We start from the raw sequence: 22,855 nt of genomic DNA on the forward strand, positions 1-22,855 counted from the left end.
TGCAGATCGTGCCTGGGATGGACACCTGGCACATACTTCACTGCTAGTAAAGATATGCTCTGGGCATATGGTTCTAGAACCAAACCAAACCACTTCTTTTGCATATCTAATATAGATACATGCATAATGACTACCTCACTGTAGGAATCAAAACAAGTCAGTTGTTTACCCTTATTTTTCTCCATAGCAAACAGAGAGGGCATGACATAACAGTGATGCAGATTGTAAGTAGGTTCAATAGGCCTGGGGGATGATGCCACAGGCAGTGAAGCACAGGGCGTGTTCTACCTCAGACATCTCAGTTTGGCGTTTGTTGTGAAACAAACCTGGATCTGCGGCCTTGGTTGTCACAACGTACAGATGAAGAAATACCTGGAGGTATTTAATACTCTTCTGTATGGCTCTTTAAGAAGTACATGCCAATTGATTTTTTTGGGTGTGCTGCTTACTGTCATTTCAGACAACTAAACTTTCTCATTTTTACTTTTTAAAAATCTATTCTTGTACAATATGCTCAATCCCTTCCAAAGAGTGTGACTACCTGGTAATTATGCCTTGTTGCTTGCAGGTATTATTTTCCTACCTATGAAAATGATACACTTCTGTGTACTCTGTCAGACAGTGAGGATCTGATGACTGAGGATCAAAGTGAAGATGTCCCTGTTCTAAGTGAAGATATATCCAATTTAAAAGCTCTCAAACAAAGCAGTGTTTTAAACCAGCTCCTGTATGAAGAGAACAAGAGTCAGGAGGAATTTTGACCTTGAATTACCATTGCTGACCTTTGTGTGTTTCTTCTGCAAGACAAAAAAAGATACATTTTTTCACTAATACTGGAACAGAGTTTCACTCGTAGATATTATCACTGGGCACATGTTATATGAAAGTGAATGCTAAATAAAATTTAAGTGTAAACTTTTTTTGTTTCTCTTCTTTAAATTCTAGCTTTGTTTTAAAATGAAATGCTGGATTTTCTGCTTGGCCATCCAAATACTTTTAGTATTATTTACAAATTGAATGTTTCATCTTTTTTTTTTTTTGTCTGAATAAATCTGAATTGAAGTTCTATTTTAAGGCCATCTTCTGAAAGGCATAAACAGTTGAGACAATGTGTCTTGATATGTGAGCCAATGAGTGAATCTTCTGTGTGTTAAGGCTGTTAGAGAGCATACAGAAAAAAGCTTGAATTTAATTCTTGGTCTGTTATGTAAAGAAAATGTTGCTATTTTTAACCTTAGACATTCTGTAAAATGAAAACAGATCTCTATATCTCTATTATTCATCATCAATATGTAAGATATATGGTGTTTGTTCTGAAAACTGGCTCAGAGACATCAGTAGAGCTCTGTCAGGTCCATGGGTATCTGACTGCATGGAAAGCTGCCAGTCCCAAGCCTAAAAAAAGCATAGGAACAATTGCAATCTTGGTTGCATCAAAGATCCAAAGAATTTAAAGTAGACTTCTTGTATGGTCATGAACTGAGATGCAAAATTACTTAGGGGACTGAAGACACATAAATCCAAAGTAAATTCTCAAAATCTCAACTGAGCTGTCCATTAAAGTTACCATATTTCCTTTAATATTGAACTTTACAGTTCCCAAAGTAACAGAACATCTTCAGCATGTCCAGAAAGCACCTCAGTCTAGATAGGACAAAGCAGCTCAGAGCATAGGTCCTGATAGGATGATCCAAACCAGGTTGTCCTGCCTCTCTTTCATTTTCGAAACTTGACAAAGTAGTTCCACAGTTCAGGTTTGGCTTTCCATAATATGTGTAACTGCTTTAAAAACTGGCAGCACATTCTGTTTTTCTTCTTTAGGTCAGTATTAGAGCACTCGCTCAAAGTGTGGGAGTCATTGCCCTTCCCTGTCTGGAAAGATTCAAAGCTGTAGCTTTGCCTTTGCACAGCCCTCTGCCTGAAATAGATTGCTGTCAGTAAACTGTTGTTTGTAATCATATGGTGATGGAGAATTATATAGCAGTCCCTGGGAGCTGGGGCTAAAGTTCAAGTCTTTTCCCATATTCCGTTAAGCTTCCATATCCAGCTTCATCCAACGATATATTTCCAAGAGTTTCTTTTAATTTGCATTGAACTTGCTTTCTCCTGGCATTACCCATCACCCACTAGCACCTCTCTTTGCTCCCTTCTTATTTTCTCTTGGGCTCAGGTGCTCTGGAGATAAGTTAGAACAACAGGATGCTGAAAGTGTCCTGATGAGGACAGATCAGCCACTTCACTGCAGAATGAAACAAAGACAGAAGCAGTATCTGACTCTGTCAAGAGGAAATGGGACAGAAGTAGTTCAGCAGATGCTGAGGATACAGACAAAAGAAGGGGACAGGTGTAGTCACATGTTGTGCATTGACTCTGATTAAACTGGTATGCAAATTTAGGAGTAACAACCCCAATAATTTTGAACTACAACATCTTACCATCTTAAATAAGCTATAGTCTGTACTTCTTACATTTGTAAATTTCTTAATTTCCCACAGTAGTTGACACAACTGTTGCTGTTGATTATTTTTTCCCTCTTAAATAATTTTCTTCCCAAGCAGTTATTTTCTTCCTAAATTAGAAATTGATTCTAGTCTTTGCTTTTCAGTCAGATTCTTAGCTGAGGTGAGAGTAAGAGCTGATGGGGTTTACATTAATGATAAGTGTCTTTAACAATGGAAAAAAAACCCACAAGAAAACTGTGTCTAAATCAGTAGCACATGAATGAGTTTTATGGCAAGCCCCTCTCAGAAGGACACATTAAGGGAAAGATAAAATTTTATTGATATATTGTAAAGCGAAACTGCAAAACGTTTCCTAATCATGAGGGATGTGATGCTGAGTCACTCAAATCCCTACAAAATTAAACCAAGGGTGTTAACATCAGCAATATAGAATGACTGTTGTTCCTCATTCTAACAGAAATTTGAAATCGCAATTTATCAGTGTAGAACTAAGATAATATCTAGAGAGAAAATGTATAAATAACATGGATTGGTTGGTTCTTTCTGAGTAAAGAGGAAAAGGTACTTAGAAAAATTTATCAGTAGTGTATAACTGTTCACTGAAAATACAAGGCACATGAGGTGCCAGATTAGGGCAGACCTTGATTCAAATACCAACAGCAAGCAACAAATTAAGTTTTAAAACTCAATAGGTTCACAGAGAGATTTGGGATACTGTTTCTAGAGTAAAAATTGAGTATCTTCATTTAGTGGAATACTTCTAATTGACATATTGCTGAAGCATAACATATTTGCTTGCATAATTTTTCCTAGACATTCTTATTCTTGTCCTCTATCTAAAGCAAAGCCAACGTCCGTGTCTGTCACAAGTATTGGACACAGCTATGACTGCATACAGTGTATAGGCTCAGCTATTGTATGAGCAAATATGTTCGTGTAACAGCAGAACATTTTTTGAAGCATTACAACAAAAATAGTGATGCCACAAGCCATAGAATGGACTGAGTTGGGGTTGGCAAATGCTGTTGAGAGAGTCAGATCAGGAGAATGAGTGGTGCTAATTGGTATGAAAAAAACAACACTCAAAAAGCTGAACTCAGAAGCAATGATGGCACTGAGAGAGTCCAATGCACATTTCTTACAGTAATATTTCCTCTTAGCCTAGATCTTGACTTCTTAAACACACTCGCTTTGCTTTATCTGAAGCCATTTAGAAGAACCTGGGTAAAAGGAGGAAAAGGGTTGTGTCCTGGTGACCAGTAATTCCTCCTGTCCTTTTTACAAATACCTTTAATTATGTCTTTGATACTCCTCAACACACAGTTTATTCTGACAATTCTGTGCAGACTTAATCTGACTTAGTGAGTTAATGGTCATTGACTTTCACTTAAGAGGCTTACTGTGTTCAGTTTCTCTATGACATTTGTCTGGCACGCTGTGAGAGCTGTCAGTGGCTGCTCTGGGCTGGCTAAATGGTAACTGATCTGTGAAAGACCAAAGTAAGTCCCTGAAAAGCCTCTCTTCTATTGTCATCTCTAAGTGCCATCACTGCTTCTGAGTTCAGCTTAGATCTCTACTCCTGAGTAGATGTTTGTTACAGTATCTTTCTCCCATTTTACAGCCTAGTTGACCTATATCTGGTATCAGAAACTGAAATGTGAACAGAAGCACAATCACTTCCCAGGTTACCAGTCTCCATGCTCAAATTCAAGTCCAGAGTGGACACTGGACATAGATCTTGGCAACATCTACCATCCATTGCCATTGAGCAACAGCAAATTTCACAGCCTTGCTTATGAATTGTTGCTGTAGTAATAATCTTACATTAATGATCTTGCATTATTTGCATTTTCTTTATATGTATACAGAGACAAAAGAGAATCAGAGGTCCCTGGAGAAAAGATGTTTTTGACAGGGCAAGTTGGAAAATATTTTATTTTCCCTAGGAGTTTTTGTTAACTTATGATGCTTTCTGGGTTTTGCTTACAATAGAACAAGGGAAGTGTCTGTGGTCAAATTGTGCCCTCATCTATCTCTGCCAGCTACATCAACCTGGGTCAGATAACAACTGTCACACAAACAGGTATTTGTAACCCTGGAACAAATTGCTGCTTCCATGTAACAGTCATTAGAATCAGAAATACTACAGGCAACAGTGGTTGCATGAAGAACATAGTTCATGTAAAATTAATTCCTTTTCTCCATGAGCACCAAATGTGTGCTGTTCTCCCCAGTGCTTGGGTTTTGTTTTTTCTTACTGGAAATTTTCTGCTACTAAGTCACACTTAATTTTACTTCTTCCACCAGTGAAATTTTTAATTGTTTCTCGAATTTGAGTTTACAGCTTTTCCCAGACTTTTGCTCATGAAGATACAGATAAAGTAACTGTTTTAGAAATTATCATGTAAGCCCTTAGTTGAACTCACATTTGGTATCTTACATCCCTGAGAAATTCACTGTCTATAGGAAGAGCTCAGAAATTTAGGATATTTACAACTAAAAATGCATCAGTCATCTTTGCATAAATTTAAATAGAAATAAAAGCATTTTTCTGCCACAAATGTTCCCTGGAATACGGTTCTTTCCATCTGGTTTACCATCCTGAGACAAGGAAGCTGCCTGTGTGTAAATTACATATGAGCCTAATGTCTGAGCTTCCATTATAATCAATAGATGCCATCTATGGATCCTAGACATATTCAGCTCACCTTAAAGTAAACACCTAAAACTTTACTCAGTTTCTTGCCCATTGACATTTAGGGTCATCTGAGATGCTTGAAAATTCCTGGTCTCCAGCTGCTTCTCTTGAAGGAGGCTGATCTCTTAGAGGTCTTGTGTCTGTTCTGCCAACCACACGTGAATGTTTCAGACGCCATGCTGCATCAAAGATGGCATTGAGGCGTACATAAGCAGGTCAATCCAGCACCTTTGGCTGGTAGCCAAATATTAACTATAAGGGAAACTTAACACCTGGGTAACATCTATTCCTCTATATCTGGACTCCTAAATTTAGTTACATTATTTTAGAGCTGAATTCAACCCTACTATTAAAGAATTTATTTAATCTGAAGATAGATACCTACATGGATCGGGTTATTTGCCTTCTGGAATGGAGAAATAGCTTTGGTAGCTACATTGGAAATATCTAAAATGAGTCTGCTCTGTTCTCGTAACAGCTTTGGGGACAGGAGGGCAACTGGTTACTTTTTGGCACATGCAGTCACAGGTTAAGTTATAAGCATGGACCTAAGTATAGAAACCACTAAGACATAGCAGAAGTACTCTAAAAAATATACATTATATATGTACTTCCCTGACTTGAGAAATCTCAATTGTAACCTGCTGGTGAGTTGGTGCATGTTTAATAGGAATAGTAAAAAAGCTGGACAAGTTCTGTAGATGCTTTGTGATATCTTCGTTATTCCTGTCTGTGAACTATTATTGTGTCTGTGTTTTTTGTTTGGGAGAGCCTCCCGAGACTGAACATGGGTGAAAAAGATGGTAATAGAAGTCCACAGACCACAAGGGGGAATGTGACTAAAACGCAAGTATTCCGCTTCAGCCCTTCTAACCACATTCCAGGTTTTGCATTAATATCTCAAAAATTTTTTTGCTTATAAGCATTTTGGATCGAGAACTATATTTTTTTCTTTTTTAAATTTTTGAGTATCTAGCATACATGGCCTAACTAGGTTGAGACCAGCAGGCATTATTACAAAGCAAGGTCATGTTTAGACTTATGTGGGGAAGAAAAGTTTCCCACACACTGTAATGACATCCTAAAGAAAACTCAACTGTAATCTGAAAAAATAGCTATGGTTTATGATGATTAATTTAACCTGGCCCTTGACATGACTTATAACAATCTCTGTATCAACTCTTCAGAGAAGAAAGCATTAGATAGCACTTAAAATGGTACATATGCCCTCAGGGTGCCTTTGCAAAGGAAAGTTTGTAGCTCTGCACAAAACTAGGACTGTCACTTCCTCTGCCAGCTTATACCTTTTAGTACCAACATAAACCAGGAAACCAGAACATCACAAGGACTTAGGTGTGAATTCAAACGAGAGGGGCTGCTGCTAGGTGAGAAACCTACACAGATATTAGTCACTGCTAATTATTATTTTTTAGACCTACGGGCTGGTTGTTCTTTTTACAAATTGTATATCTGACTATACTGCAAAGGAAGTATGTGGAGTAGAAGGAACCTCATCGCAAGAAGGCAAAGCACACTGCTCTGTGTCTGGACTTGCTGCTCCAGCGTGCACATGTGCTGTCTCTTACCAGAAACCTTCGGAGTTTCTTTCAGGGGTATCCCTGCTGGTATTATTAATCAGACAAGAGGCATTCCAGAAACCCTTGTTTTTCCCCTTAGCACCACGAGGAGCCAGGGAAATGCCAGTGGCAGCCCTCTAGTATTACTGTCAAGCACCTGAACACTGGTAAGTTCCAAATGTGACTCTGTGATATAAACTAACACTTCAAAATTTCAAACTCTGGAGAGGGTTGTACAAGGCATTTTTGTATCACGTCACATAAGGATGTAGTGAAATCCCTTGGAAGAATTACAGGCAGACTTTTAGCATCAGCTCAAGCCACAGCTCCATTGAGCATTAGGAGATTTTTATAATTATTATTATTTCTATGTTCTCTGGAAATACCAGAACAATACAGAAATAAATAATGCAGGAATTGCTGATTGCTCATTAGAGAGTCTGGCTTTGTAAACTGCCTTCTGCAGATTTGCAGAGCTGAGGTCTGCTTTAACCTTACGGTAGTTTTAGCTTTAAACTTCTAGTTGTATTGTGGTCGGTTTGTTACCTTCTGCTGCACATCTGTCTTCACACCATTTACAGAAATATTGCTGTGAGTCTTCACAAATATTTGACCGATTTTAATAAGCTGCCTGATATTTTTGTTTGAATCTAGATGAAATAAAGAGCAAATAAGCAAGGACAGGGCTTAGCATTTGTGAAGATCATGAATGTGTGACAATGCTGGCCTCCTCTGTTTTTTACAGACAGGGCCTTACCATGCATCCTTTGATAAATATTGTTACTTCCCTGTGCCCCACGTTCCTAAACAGCAAGATTGTGATTATATAATAACAACTACCAGGAAAAAAAAGGCACATATCAGGTGGGACTCTAATGTATACATGCAACTTAGTCAGGTTTTCATATTTAAAATATAATTTTAAAAGGTGACTAGATCACAGTGAAAATACTCATTCAAAAAGTGGGAACTATTTTTGGTGTGCATTCTCATATGGAAAAAAAAAAGTTAAATATTTTGAAAATGACATCTTTTTTAAGAAAGGGTTAACCTCTGGATCGGATTTTTAGAATATACCTAATTTGCAGTCCCTCTTTTTAAGTAGAGAGTTGATACTACGTAAAAGATTCTGTGTATTCAGTCACACTACAGGCCTCCCAAGCATTCAGTTGCATACTAAGGAAGACCAATTTTTATAAGAAAAAAATGTCTGCATATTGCAGGGTAGCCTTTCTTCCTTTCTTTCCTTTCTTTCCTTTCTTTCCTTTCCTTTCTTTCTTTCTCAAAAAAAACTGGGGATCCACTAAAGAGTCTTTAGTGAAAGATATCTTTTGTCTGAGCATGGTTGCACTGGGGCTGGAAAAAATCTTTTGGAGATTTTCACCAAATGGCTGCTAACACCTGTGGCAGTCCCAGAGTGCTCTCCAAAATATCTCATCCTCTAAGAGTAGTAGGAAGGCAGGTGAAAGCAGCACCTCCAGTTTTCAGCAGGATGCTGGGATCCATGCTGCAATGGAACAGCACCAACCAGTTTCCCACTGATGTTGGACTGCCCTCAGTGGCCTTTAAAGATCAAGGAGATGGAGTTCTTGGTGCTTCCTTCTGGACTTTGGTGCCACTGGGAAAGTTGTCTAATTGTCCCTAGTGACCGATTTGAAACCAGTTGAATTAGATATTCCAATGAATATCTAAATGGAATGTCAGCATCTTGCCAAGCCAGGACTTTCTGCTGCTTAGTTTTGTTTCCATCTGAAAAAAAAAAGAAAAAAAAGAAAAAAAAAAGAATGCCTTAATATGTTTGACAGTGTTTATCCACTAAATGTCTTTTGGGCTTTGTGCTGATTAAAAGTGGTGCAGTCAGAGGCTTTGGTGTCTCTTGTTCCCACTATTTTATTCCTCATGTCTGCCTCTGCCATCACCCCTCTTGTTTCACCCAGCCACCTCCCACTCCTCTGCCTTGCAGGCTCACAGGAGTCATCCACGGCGTAAGCTCAGACTCTGGTTCTCCTCCCATGGGAAGACAAGGTCCAATAAGACTCTAGCAGCAGCTGAAAGCTGACCTGAAAAGAAATAAAGGGCTTTGGGACTAAGGGAAGGGAATCTGTAAAAATAATGCTCCAAGTACCAAGTTAAAATGAAAGAGAAAATTGGATAATAAGCTGTGCAGAAATCACAGGAGAATCTGGGCTCTCTTGGAACTTACCTTGACTTCCAGAGTGATAACAATGGCTGGAAGGAAAAAAGTTAAGAAAGATGACAAGACTGCTACCAAACACTTTCTATTAGAATAAAAATATTGAGTAAAAAGTATCAGCCCAACATTGGCCAAAAATATAGCTGAGAAAACCAAAGCATCAAACTGTCATCTACGTGGAAGCAACAGAGTGGCAGATGAAGCCACGTAGCTTAGTGAGGTATTGGTATATCATCTGGAAGCTAGACTAAATATTCTTTCAGGTAGCTACGGGTTTAACAGAGCTTAGTACACAGACAGGATGCCCCCACACAGACTTAGGGCTTTGCAAAGGCAGGGGAAAATAGTAAGTTCTGTTAAATGTTGTTGGTGGGCTGTGGTCATTAAGTAAAAGGCAAGAACTCATTTTCTGCACTTATAAGGGATGATCCATATAAAAATCAGTGGTTATGCGATCTTGCAAAAAGGCTTTTATAAATCAATAATCATAAAGTATGTACTAATCTATTGGACGTAACAATATTTGAGAGTAATATAAACAAATGACTGGTATCATCTGTTGTGCAGGCTGTGAATTAATGTCCTGGCGGATACAAAATAATAAAAGGAATCTGGATTTTTGTCTGATTTCAAAGAACAAGTCAATATTTCATCATTTTAGTTAACAAAGTTTTTTATGTCAGCCTGTGAGAGGGCTATATCTATCCAAAAGCTCTGATCTTTTTCCCCAGGTGTTTGGAGTGGCCACTGCTTGCTCTTCTATTTTTTAACTCTTTTCCCTTCCAAATTTAGATAGCAATTGAAACAGTCTTAGCCTAGGCTTGTGGTGATAAGGCAGACATCTGTTTAAAAGGAGTCCAATAAATCTCATTTTCAGTCATTGACTTAAAATACCCTGTAGCTTTATCTCCTTTCACTTAATTAATTTGTTTTATTTATTATTTTTAATTTACATTGTTTTTGTCTCACATGACGTGGAAAACAGGAGGCTTAGAGTCTTTAAACTGAAACTAAAGAAAAGGCAGAAACCATGTAATGGTGGTACACCTTGAGATGCAGGATTCCCAAAAATGTAAAAGGTATGCCAATAAATGCATTTTCCCCCCAGAATAATCAGAAATATTGCAAAAATCTAAAATAATTTTTAGAAATATTTTCTGAAATTAAACTTATTTTTTCATGAATAGGAGACATGGAGAATACTTAACACAGAGAAAGTATCAGAAGGCATATTTATAAAGTGTAACTTGTTTACCCTTGAATACCAAGGAATGGACAGAACAGCAGAGGTAGAACTACACTACCCTAAAGAATCCTTCCTAGAGATTTTCCTTCCCCTCCCACCCTCTAATGAATCTTAGTGTCTCAAACCTCCTGTGAGGTTTTGAGGTTCCTTGGTTCCCCCTAATTTCAGTGGGAGCTGCCAATAGTAGGCAGCTTACATGTTCAGTCACCAAATGAATTCACTCCTGTTGCTGACTGCTGCAACCAGCAACTGCAATGTCACACTATAATATATTTTTTCAGTGAGCAGCACTTATTTTTATGACAGAGTCATGTAAACGCTTGCAAAGACAGCAAAGAAGGGAAAGACACCTCTTCATTATCTTGCCTCCCTTCTCCAGTCTCTGGGTGACACCACTGCTCCCATCCTACACCTGTCCTGCAGCCAACTGCCTTAATCTCATGGCAACTTGCCCTGGGTGAAATTCTCCTTTTCCAGTGGTGGTGGTGGAAAGTTATGGCTTCTCCATTGTCTAAAGAGAGACAGAGGAGTGAGAAACCCTTTTGACTCCTCCTTTCAAGAGTACATTGCTTATATTCACCCTTCTCCACTCTGGGGTGGAGCATAGAATTTTATTCCTGCCTCAGCCAGTTCATATAGGGGGTTGCAGGCAGTTCACTGCAGGTTCACTGTCAGGCCTTGGGTTCCTTAATTTCTCCTAGCCTTGAGGGCAATAGCTAATACGCCAGCTACAAATACAACTAGAGCACTACTTGCTCAATTTCCCTTGCCCATGGCCTGCTGATATGGAAGTTCATATTTGTGCACAGGTTTTCAGTGAAATCTCTGAATTTCCTGGCTAAATCTAAGGAAGGACTTAGGTGCTTTTAAATTGAGTTAAGCAGAATGGTCCCAGTTCCCATGACTGTTTTTCCCCTCAGTGACTGCTTGTCTGGGAATTTGATGCTGTTCTCCCAGTGATCATCCCTCTGACTGACCACTCTCAGCACCAGGCTGTAGACTTGTGCTTGTTTTGTTCCTTCACTGACCTTTATCACCTGTGGCAAGAGATCTATGAGACTGAAAAACGTGAAGGGGAGTCTGCCTGTGCAGGAGATACTTGAAACCGTTTTAGGGGGAGGAAGGGACAGGACCAAATCCTCACTCCTGTGCAGGTGTACTGACTAGGGCTTACATGGCAATTCTACACCCAGCATGAAAGCAAGCAGTGACCACCCTTCGGTAACTTAAAACTAGATGAAAACAACCTCCAGGGAGACTGCAGGCTCCATATCTGACCTAGGGAAAATGTCTGCATCCTTCATACATGCTAGCAAACAAAGGGCTTTTGGATGCAAACTTCTTTGTCCTTTTCTGCTGGCTCCTTCATTCCTACAGTGACTGATCTGGGCTTCATTTTGGGATGCTTGGCCCTGGGGACTAGAGAGGGAACACGAGTACCAACTCAGGGCTCTGTATTTCATGGCAAGGGCAGATCTGTAAGAATTGCTGTACAGTGTCTGAGCTACTCATAAAGGCACCAGCAGTTCCTACACATGTGTAGAGTTGGGTCCTAAGCAAAAGGATAGGTCAGCATAGAGAAACTGCAGCACCAAGGAGTGACCAGAGCTGACTTGCTTTAACACTAGCTTGGTTACAGCACTATACTACTACAGTGTGCTAATAAGACAGTCTGGGGCTCAAGGCAGCTCTCTCTTGTCAATACAGTCTTACAGGTAATTGCTGCAAAAGTGAAAAGCACACGTGCAGTAACAACCGCCACAAGTTTGCCATTATTTGATTAACAAACTGCGGAGATCTCTCCAGTCGTTTTCTACACAGTGTTTCTGTTACTATTTGAAATTGGTTTTGTCACTAGTGACAGCTTGCAAACTATCTTACCTTTAGAAAGTTGACTGCTTTAGGTTCTGTATCCATTACTGTCATTTAACACGCTGGAAGAAATGTAGAAACAACTGCTGCTTCCACACAGTGTGCTACAGGCTTCTTAGGAAAAAATCAGATGTGATGTTTTGACAGGGAACATTGCTTACTGTGCAAGGCTTCTGAAATTAGCCACTTAATATGCTGGAGTCAGTGGACAACCTACAAATAGCTGCCTGCTTTCTCAAAACATTGAGTAATTTCAGTTCACAAATTCACTTTCACTAATCTTTAGAGAGAATAAAAGTGAGTTTGTGCCATTTAGGCCAAAAAATAAAGGGTCTGTTTTAGATAGGAAACTCCACTGTTACTGAAGAAGAAAGAGTCAAGTGTGGCAATGTCCTGGGATTACACAGGAATAGCAGAGAGCAGGAATATTCAACCCTGTGTTTTCAGGAGGCCCAGACCCCTCAAAAGCTTGTGGCACAGGCAGAGTCACACACTCAGGAGAGGAATTTGCTTGTTTAGTCACTTTGGAAGCAGCCTCTGCAATGCCTGGTTGGAAACTACAGACATAAGACTTCCAGAAGAAAGGAAGGAAGGGATTAAGGGTGTCCCACTTTTTAGTTAGTGGGAGTTAGTATGCTTTATGGAAAGATACATTCTATGATGTAAAAGTTATGTATAAACTGCAATAGGTAGATGTCTGACCTGAAAGGACAAAAAGGGTGGTTGGGCTGAGAGCAGCTGTATCCAGCTGTGCAGTGCTTCATCTTCCCATTTCTGCTGCATGGCCTTTTTCTTTTAATGAAGTAAACATTCATAGAGATACCATTCTGAGTCACCAAACTCAAATCATTCCTCAAGCAGTTCAGTCCAGAAATGTTAAAGAAGAGCTCAAGAGATTTTGAATCATTGATATACCTGATGATCTTTTATTCATTATTTTCTGTGTATTATTGATTGTATCTTTTTCTTGTTCACTCAAAGGGAGTTCAATTGCATTCAAAAGCTGAAACCTTACAGCATCTGATAGTTGGTCTGGAGGCATCTCCTGGCCTCCAGGAGATTAATTTCAGAACCTTAATCACTGTGCACATTCACTGGTTTTCAGTAATGAGCCAACATCTGTAAGATAAGACGTGGAATCTAAACTACCCCCTCCCCCAGATTTCTTCAGGCAACAAGGGCAGAGAGAGCATGTAGGTGTTCATCACAAGTGCAGGCTTGTTGAGGGAGGCATTTGGAGCTTGTGCCATCAGCCAAGCTCCTTTTAGTGTAAAATATTTTTATATTTTGCACTTAATTTCCAGGGAAGAAATTATTGTCTTTCTGACTCTATCCAAAATGTTTTCTTAAAAGGAAATTGTTGATCTGGGGATTTTAAAGTGCTTTTAGCAAATATTTATATTTTTACTCAGATTATTAAGTCAAGCACATGTTATTATCTGCTGGTAGTTCTTTTTCCTTCAACAGCCTCATGGACCATGCATCTTATTTTTGTGAGGACGTATCAGGCAGCCTCTCTCCAACTGACTTGAGCATAATGCAATTTAATGCAGGTCATGCAATCTAAGAGGAGCATACAAGGCCAAGCAGCTGCATTTGCTGTTATGACTAACACTGACAAGGCCTCTTAAGATAAGGGAATTGAAAATTTCTTATGAAGTTTGTGCCTTTTCATTGCAAAAGCAGTTTATTCCAGCCTCAGCAGTTTGCCACCCACAACACTGTGTTATCACTTGGGGTCTTGTAGGGAAAGGAGTGAGAGGAAAAAAGAAAGCATAAATGCAATTGTGTTAGAGAAAACTGCCAGTAGAAGGGCAAAAGCAGCCTAACACGTTGTAGAGTAACACTGTTGTCTTTGCTGGGCAATTTACAGAAAAATGCTGAAATGGAGTTCCTAGTCCAGCATAGTGTCTTCATTTATCAATATGACTTTTCTTCCTGCTTTGAGGCAATTTGACAAACATTTTCTTGCAGAAAAAATTTTGAGAGTTTCAAAAATACAAAACCTATTTATCAGCTTAATCTATTTGTATTTTTCTAAAGACCCTTTTTGTACAGTGTTCAGCTGTTTCTTTTGATTCAAAAAGGCTTATCCTCTCCTAATCAGGTTTTCTGTACGTACAACTTGGCAAGTATTTTATATTAAGGGATAAATTAACCAGCAAACATGAAGTAGTATGTCCACTTCTATAGAGAGCTCAATGAATGTATCTCAACTGTTGGAAAAGAAGATTAATAATAGCCTATTTTTCTACACTTGAATGTTAAGAAGCTGAATTTATTTATAGGACCATTTGTTTATGAAGAAGGAAGTATTGGGAAAAGGATACTTCAAAAAGAAGAAGAGTATTTTTTTCTATTTGTTTTTGCGTATTAACTTCCCAATACATTTTTGCTTGTTTTGCAAGTGTCCTGTGACTCCATAGCAATGTTCTTCATTCCACACTGATAAGCATCCCCCTATGCTGAAGAGTTCTCTTGTGGGTGCCATGTTCTTGAGGAAGAGACAAGATCTCTGGGGACCAGAGCCCAAAAATACCCTGCGTGTATGAGCAGTGATTGTCCAGATTTCCTGTTTCAGATAGAGAAATATGTAAATCAGATGGAAGTGTTAAAAAGTAGATAAAAACTCTGTTTGTGTTTGATTCCTAAGTCCTTGTTTTATAAGTTATTTTCTTGGACGAGGTAGGACAACTGTTCAATGATTCAGTAGATGCTCACTGAAAATATTTGGAAGTCTTTATATTACATTAGCCACTACAAACAACATTATTACTGTCTTGCTGCTGCTTCCCTCTCCTCTGTCACATTGTAATCCTATTTCAGTCTTGGTCTCTGAGCATCAGGAATATGTATTTGCGGAGTGCCAAAATATCACAAGGTCCTTTTCTGCTTTGATTTAAGTTTTGCCATAATATAAAAAAGTAATGACAGTACTAGCTCCCAGTTTCTTCCTTCAAGCATCGGGTAGGTGCATTTTCTTGTCCTCTGTGGGCATTTAGCATCCATTTATAACTGGGTTCAGCTGCTTCACTGTAAGATTTTATACAACTTTCCAGCTGGCAAATAACCAATACTTTCTTAATATTCTCAGAAACACCTTTCCCTCCCTGAGACATTTCATTAATGTATTACCCTTATGTCTTCTAGGATAGTACAGTTCTACACTTTTATGTTTATGGAAGTTGTTGGATTCATCTAGAGCAGGGGACTTAAAAGACAGTGGAACTGCAATGTGAAGGTCTAGCTGTTACATGCTGAAGTGTTAAAATCAGTAAAAATTCGAGCGCAGATATGCCCTTGTAAGGAAAGTTGTTTTCCAGAATTACCTGGAAGTCAGTAAGGCACTTCACTGTTGTCAAAGAGAGAGGCTAGTGCTATTCTCCTCACAATTTCCAGCATTCACACTTGGGTGAACCTGAGCAATGAGCCAGCTCTGCTAGTTGTGCTGATTAAAGCCATTTTGAAGCATTAAGCTGCATTTTTTCAGATCTTTGAACTAAATATGCTAAACTACTCAAATATAATGTACAGTAAAGCAACACATACCATAGGTATATGGGAAGAGGGAAAGATACTGTGCACTATCATACAAGAATCCCACACCTACCTTACAGGGCCGGGCTGCACCTGCATGCCTTTTTTGCTCACTATGTAATTGCTTACAGCGATTGTTTTTAGGATATTATACTGAAAACATGTTCCTATTTCCAAACCACATTCATTTGTATTCACATGGGACCACGCTCTGCACTTGTTACTAACTGGGTGCTGAATAGTATCTTCCTTTTTCAAATAGAGGTATTGCTCAACAGGAGCAAAGGAATTTGAATACAAACCCATAATTACCCAGCAGGAACGAGGAATTATTTCTTATTGTCTCTCTCCATTTTTTACTTTGGTGAAACACACAGGGTCTTGTGTGTAACTTCCATTATCTCTGCAGGGAACGTTTTTCCTACTTTTTGGTAATTGTGTTATTCTGCTATGAGAGCTGCGAGAGCATGGCTTTATTTGTAGGCTTTTTAGACAAGTATTTTTTCTGACTTGATCCAGGTCTGCTTTGAGTTTAAGTTGAAAACCTTTCCAGCTCAAAACTTGTGAGGGTACTTTTCTCTGTCATGAGGCAATTCTGTAGGGAAACACTAAGCTACTTCCAAATAAGTATTATAGGGTATGGTATGATGCCTTGTAGACATTCTCAAGCTGTGCCAATTTTTGCATGGTGATGGCATGTTACAAAGATTGTGCATATTATACCTGGGTTGGCTGTTAAAAAGATCTCTGTGTTAGTGAGAGAACAAGGTAAGGTCTGCTAGAAGTTTTGCCAATTAACCATCCTTGCTTGAAATCTTCGTTCACAATAAGAGGGTGTGCAAGGGACATTAAAAAAATAACCCCTCTGGTCTCACTGGACCTATGCACAGGGAGGCACAGGTTAAACCTTAGCTCATCAAGACCTTTTTAAGAATCAGTCATATACTAATCCCATTGAGCAGCCTGCTATGGTTGGAGATGTGAAATGATACACAGTCATGAGGAAAAGCCCTGACACCTGCCCAAGAAGGCACTCAAACATTCATGTACAACAGCAAGGCTCAGTTAAATGCTCAATTACTGTCAATACCCTGAAAACTCTGGCATTTTCAGTGATCAGACATGCAAGTTAGGTGCTCCACACAGCCTCTTGCAGACTGCTGCTTTGCAAATCAGGCTTTACAGGCTCGAAGCAAGTCAGGAAAACAAGTGAGGCAAGGGGCAGCGTGGATGACTACTTGTGAAATCCTTCTGCTGGAAACAGGCCCTGTGCCAGCTTTTCCTTTTCTATGATGTTTTCTTTTCAGGTTTGGGTCCACTGTCTACCTCTGCCTCTTTTGAAGATTTTTTTCCTCTGAACATTGCATTCTTGCTTCACAGGGAAGCAGAGCCATGGGAACACTAGCAAAAAAAAAGCATTTGTAGCTCCAGTATCCAGAGTTCTGGCCTCTCACTTCATTTGATTTGAGCTTCTCACACATATTCAAACCCCGTATAACCCCAGTCACTGCTGGCAGCAGTGGGTTTGCTAGTTCCCAGTTTCTCTGAGCATTAGAGGTATTATTAGGGCATCACCTACTTCTGCAAGAGAGAAATTACTTGGAAACCTATGTAGCAACTGGAATGTAACTTCCTTAAAAAGATGGAGAGACTTTTTTTTCTTTAAAAAATAGGATCCCAGCTTGATAATGCCTAAGAAATCTCTGAAACCCTTTCTGAGCTGGTTGAAATACATAAGCCAAATAAGCCATAAATCGGATTCTCTGCAGGTGGTTACAGAAACTTCAGTCTGGAATATTGATCAATCCTTGTGTTGCATTGGTGATAAAATACAAGGAGGGAACACCACAAAAATTTACTACAAACTGTTATAAAAAATCTGATAAAATGAACATGCTTTTATTTGCCTGCTTAATACTCTAACAAGAACCTGTTCTAAGTTATTATTTTGCTCTAGTGACACAGCTATCTCAGGGGTTAAATGGCTCCTGAAAGGTGAATTTGAGGAGTTGAGTGATGAGTTTAAATACCTCAAAGGCAGATCACAGCCAGCCACCCCTTGTGTTTTTTCCTTGGATTCTCTGTACTTTTATCCCTCTCTGAAAGTGAAAAAAAAAAAGCAGCAGTTCTCCATTTCATAGGGACTTTATGCTGTACTTGGGAATTTCAGAGAAGTAGAACAGATTTGCTGGACTCTTCCTGGCAGGAGATATTCATGCCATCAGTATACAGCCGTGACACACAGGGAAACTCTTCTAAGACTGCTGACTCTGTTGGGAGACCTAGCTAGTGATTTCAATTTGTGGCAACTATGACATTGTGCAAATTATTTTGCTTGCATGGGAGAAAATTAAAGATTAAATAAAATTAAAATTAAATTGTTTTTATTATTGTTTTGGACAGCTGGATACATTTTGGTTTCATCTTTTTATCTTGAAGTTGCAATTGAATAAATCACAATAAAGACAAACTGACAATTGGTTATTGAAAACTTTGTTGCTGTCCATTTGAATAATACCAGTGGGCCATTAATGGACCAGTTTGCACTTTGGCCGAGAACTGGTATCTGGTTTAGTTACAGAAATATACTACTATTTAAAAAAGAAAGGTACTTCAAAAGAGGAAGACAAAATATTCTGTGGAAAATCAAGATCTTTCCCTGTGGGACTGGGGGAAAAAGCTAGTCTGCTTTTTCAGCAAAGGAATATAGTGCTGGAAAGCCTGTGAGCAGCTCTTTTAAAATAATGAAGGGGATGAACCTAACGTAACACATGTCTATCACGGGTTCTCTGATTAATGCTGTAAGATGAGTGGAAATTCACCAGCTGATTTACACACAGTACAGGATCCTTTGTGTCTCACAAAGCAAACAAAAATGTTAACCTACTATAGTACCCTTAACGATCTGGTTCCTGTCTGTTCTGCCCTTCCAGGTGGACCAGTTTCTTTGTAAAATGAGATATTTTAACCATCATCACAGAGAAAACCACACAGACAACTGATCATAGTTTTAATGTCTGCAGCATAATCTCATTCCCACAGGGAGATCTAATATAGTAAACTAAGAGATCTCTCAATTTGTCTGCTGATGTGATTATTACCCTGTGCTGGACAGGCCACTTGAGAAATCTTAAATGAAAAAATCTCATCCTCCATGCCACTTGACTGACTTTGCTGCACAAACTGTAACGCTGATGGAAACCAAGAGAAGAATTCAGACAGGCTTTAAATACATGAGGCTCATTCCTTCTGCTCTGCCAAGTCATCAAAAGAGGAACATGCAGACACATAAAATGATTCATGCAGGAAATCCAGAATTGTGCAGAATTCATCCCTCTCCTGTGACACGCTCATTTTAGTTTCATGTATTTTATTTCCAATGCAAATAACTTTCAAGAGAAGACACTGCTTCCATCTTTCATCCAGGCTCCTTGGGATGTAGTGCAAGTGACATGCCTTGACACAGGCAAGAATTAATAAATACAGCACAGCGTTTCATTAATTCAGGGATTCTGCATTACAAACCCTCAGGCTGGAGATGTCAGTGCGGCAGACACTGTTTACACAGGAGTCAGGATTAAGTCAAAGAAGCTTCTTCCTGAAGGACTACTGGACTGGAGTCAAAGGTTAAGCAGTGCAAAAGGAAGAATTTCTTATAAGCTTGGTACCTCACTGGTTTTCAACCTGCCCTGATAATTTGTATTGTTCCTGCAGTCACTGTGCCGGTAGTGCCCTGAAAGCCCCCTTTGTGTATTGACAGTTTTGAGCGAGATCCTGGGAACAAAGCGGGAGATCAGAGCGCTCTGTGCCCCGCACCCCGACGCTGCCGGGCAGCCCGCAGGGGCGGGCAGGGCTTCCCGGGGTGCAGCGCAGGGGCGGGACAAGGCACGTCCCGGAGTCCTCCCTCCCTGCAGTAACAGGCAAATAACATGAAGCATAGCTCATCCTTTTCAGGCCACAGGCATCTTGGAGGCCTCTCAACGGCCTCATCATGGCAGGGTCTTCTCCTGGGCACGCCCTGCTGAGGGTCTCACCTGTCCCTGCTGACCCGTGGGGTCGGAACTCCCCGGGCTGGCCCAGCGCTCTGTGCTGACACTTTTCAGAAAAAGTATAAAGGCTTTTAAAAGGCTTTCAGAGCCTTTTAATCCTACTTTTGTGTTCTGACAATCTTCTGCAATTAAATACTTCATCAACATCAAAGATGCCCTTGGCACTGACGGGAGTTCTGTGGCACTCCTCAGAACCACGGAGGTCTTGCTGCATCTTTGGGTGAGCTTCTCTGCCAGATCCCATGGGTTTGTTCAGAGGGGGAGCGAGGTGTGAGCAACAGGCCTGGGTTTTGTTTCTTTTCGCTTTTTCAGGCATCAGGACACCCCATGGATAATTCTATCTGTAGATTTTGGGCTCCCCAGTCCTTCTCCCCTTTGACTGATGCTCACTGGCATTTCTCACCATCACTGCTACTTGCACCTGTGCTATCTACAGTCAGTTTGATAAACAAACTTCCTAATGCTGCCAACAGGGATTTTTTTAATAAAATGCTCATTTCCCTCTTTTAGTCACAGAATTACAGAATTTTTTTTAGTTGGAAAGGACCTTAAAGATCATCAAGTTCCAACTCCCCAGCATGGGCAAGGACACCTTCCACTAGACCAGGCTGCTCAGAGCCCCATCCAACCTGCCCTTGAACACTTCCAGGGATGGAGCCCCCACAACATCTCTGGGCAGCCTGTTCCAGTGTCTCACCACCCTTACACTGAAGACTTTACACCTAATCTCTAACCTAAATCTCTTTTCTTTCAGCTTAAAGCCATTACCCCTTGTCCTCTCACTGCAAGCCCCTGTAAAAAGTCCCTCTCCAGCTTTCCTGTAGACCCCCTTCAGGTACTGGAAGGCCACTATGAGGTTCCCCCCTAGAACCTTCTCTTCTTCAGACTGAACAACCCAAACTTCCTCAGCCTGTCATCATAAGAGAGGTGCTCCAGCCCTCTGATCATTTTTGTGGCCTTCTCTGGACACATTCCAACAGGTCCACATTTTTCTTATGCTGGGGGCAGCAGAGCTAGACACAGTAAAGGGGCAGAATCACCTCTCTTGATCTGCTGGCCACACTTCTTTTGATACAGCCCAGGATGGAGTTGGCCTTCTGGGCTGCACTGCACATTTGTGGCTCATGTCCAGCTTTTGATCCACTAGTACCCCCAGGTCCTTTTCCACAGGGCTGCTCTCAAGTGTGACCTCCCTCAGCCTGTATTCATATCTTGGGTTACCTCAGCCCAGGTGCAGGACCCTGCACTTGGCCTTGTTGAACTCATGAGGTTCCCACAGCAAGTTTTGCTGACTGTAGTCTATATTGTACAGTAGGGCTAAAAATGGTAGGAAAGGTCTGTGACCCCAGGAGATAGAGGCAGAGACAGCAGTAACTCTTCTACATCACTTATTTCTGCTTCAGGCAGTGCAGAGCCACTGGGCAAATGAGCAGCTGAAGATAAGTTAGAGGAGAAAAGGAAGACAGATTACAGAAATAAAGGCAGTTTCTCCTTGGTGATGATCTCATATCTGAAGAACTGAACTCTCACTTCCTTGTCCTTTGTCTTCTACTTGTTGTTACCAATGTTGTCACACAGATGTAAGGAAGGAAACAGAACAAAACAATTTTAGGGAGATAATGTTATTTGCAAATACCCAAGAATGCTACTAGGAATCACTGCTCTCCTTCTCTCTTACAAGGTTTTTGACAGTATTTTCTTAGCATAACCTAAAAATGAAGGAAATACATGAGGAAGGTTGGGTTCCTTGTGGTTGTTTAAAATTATCAGCTCTGTTGATTGACTCATCTCAGAGCAGCCATTTAAGTAGGTCTGACTTCGCACAAAGGAGAGGCCTTTCAGCTTCTGTCAAAACCAGCCCTAAACCCACAGATTTAGGACTGTTTGCTCAAGACTTGGTTCGTGCAGCTTGCTTTGACTACAGTGGTACCTGAATAGCTACACTCCACCACTGGCTCCCCAAGCCCCTCTGCAGGTATGAGCAGTGACAAAAGTGGACTGTGCAAGGGGAGGGCTGAACTCCAGCACCTGTGCACAACCCAAACACACCAACTGCTGGAAAAGCAGTGGTAGAAGATCTCCTCCTTCAAAGGTAGAAAACTTTGTAGCAAAAAAAAAATCTCTCGAAAACTCTTTCAGTTTGAAACCATTGTTCCTTTCATCCTGTCACTACATGCCATTGTAAAATGGGGCCTTGAGAGATGCTAAAGTATTTAATGAGAGTCAGATTCTAGATAACTCACACACAGGTTTGCTCTGAATGTCAGGGGAAACTGAAATAACTTCAAATTGAAAACTAAATAATCAGGCCTTGGCAAGCAGGTTATAGTGTGACCATAAACAGAGCACAGTGCTTTGGTTTACAGGGTCTGTGCCATTTCAGAGAAGTCAAAGACTCTGCTCCACAGTACCCTGTAATGCAAATGACAAGCAAAGGCTTCCAGCTCCTCTAATTTTCATTCAGCCTTATTAGCCAAGCTGGGAGATTGAAATGGCAAGCCATGAGTGAAATTAGTGTACTGTGTTAAAGGAAGAGCATTCAGGCTGACTGCAAGTGCTGTGCACAAGTAAGACACCATCCTATCTCTTCTGTTTAGCAGTTCTTTTTCTTTATACTCCATTTACACTATATTAACTATTTATAAGGGATCACTTTAAATCCCCTTTGCAATCAGCATGTGTGCATTTTATCTGAAGACTCACGGCTATTTGTTGAGGCTCCACAGCCATGAAGACAAACTCTAGGTATTTGTTACGGTGAGGGTTTTGACTGAACAGGTAACAAGTGTTTGTTTCAAGTAGCTTTAAAAAAAGTCATTTTTTTTACACCTGCCGTGTCTTATTTATGTGCAATCCAAATTAATTTAGGTAAGAATGCTAACATGTGCTCAAGAAATAGATGTTGAGCTAAGGACAACCATCTAAATTTCACAGTTTGGAGATGGAAAATTACTTTTTGCCCATAGAAAGAGATCATGTGCGTGCTGTGTCTGCAAGGAGCAGCGTGCAGTGTGGTACTGCTCCCTGTTGGTCTGTGGCGTTATCGAAGCCCAAGTGAATTCTCAGTACAAAGCAAGGCAATTTCTTTTATATTAAAGCCTTCTTTCAGCCAAGCTGTCTCCAGCTGCAACGTGGAGACAGGTGGGAAAGACCAAGAAAGAAACTCACATCCTTGCAGAGAGAGTGTGTGACCTACAAAGGTGAGAAGAAAACGCTGGAT

At 40.2% G+C, this 22,855-nt stretch overlaps 1 protein-coding gene and 1 long non-coding RNA gene across 3 annotated transcripts in view; one reads left to right on the forward strand and one right to left on the reverse strand.

The window, feature by feature from the left end:
- Positions 1 to 915, forward strand: part of ZNF277 (zinc finger protein 277) — a 51,639-nt gene extending 50,724 nt beyond the window's left edge. For both annotated transcript variants that reach the window (XM_051626563.1, XM_051626571.1), the window contains one exon: positions 569 to 915. In XM_051626563.1, the coding sequence (XP_051482523.1) occupies positions 569 to 761 (193 nt within the window). In that variant the 3' untranslated portion in view covers positions 762 to 915. The remainder of the gene's footprint in view (positions 1 to 568) is intronic.
- A 1,842-nt stretch (positions 916 to 2,757) lies between these two features.
- LOC127390694 (uncharacterized) overlaps positions 2,758 to 22,855 on the reverse strand; it is a 39,264-nt gene continuing 19,166 nt past the window's right edge. Inside the window, exon 2 of the long non-coding RNA XR_007890913.1 lies at positions 2,758 to 8,486. This is a non-coding gene — a long non-coding RNA (uncharacterized LOC127390694). The remainder of the gene's footprint in view (positions 8,487 to 22,855) is intronic.

Source organism: Apus apus, chromosome 1, assembly GCF_020740795.1.
Source record: "Apus apus isolate bApuApu2 chromosome 1, bApuApu2.pri.cur, whole genome shotgun sequence".
Classification (NCBI taxonomy): Eukaryota; Metazoa; Chordata; class Aves; order Apodiformes; family Apodidae; genus Apus; species Apus apus.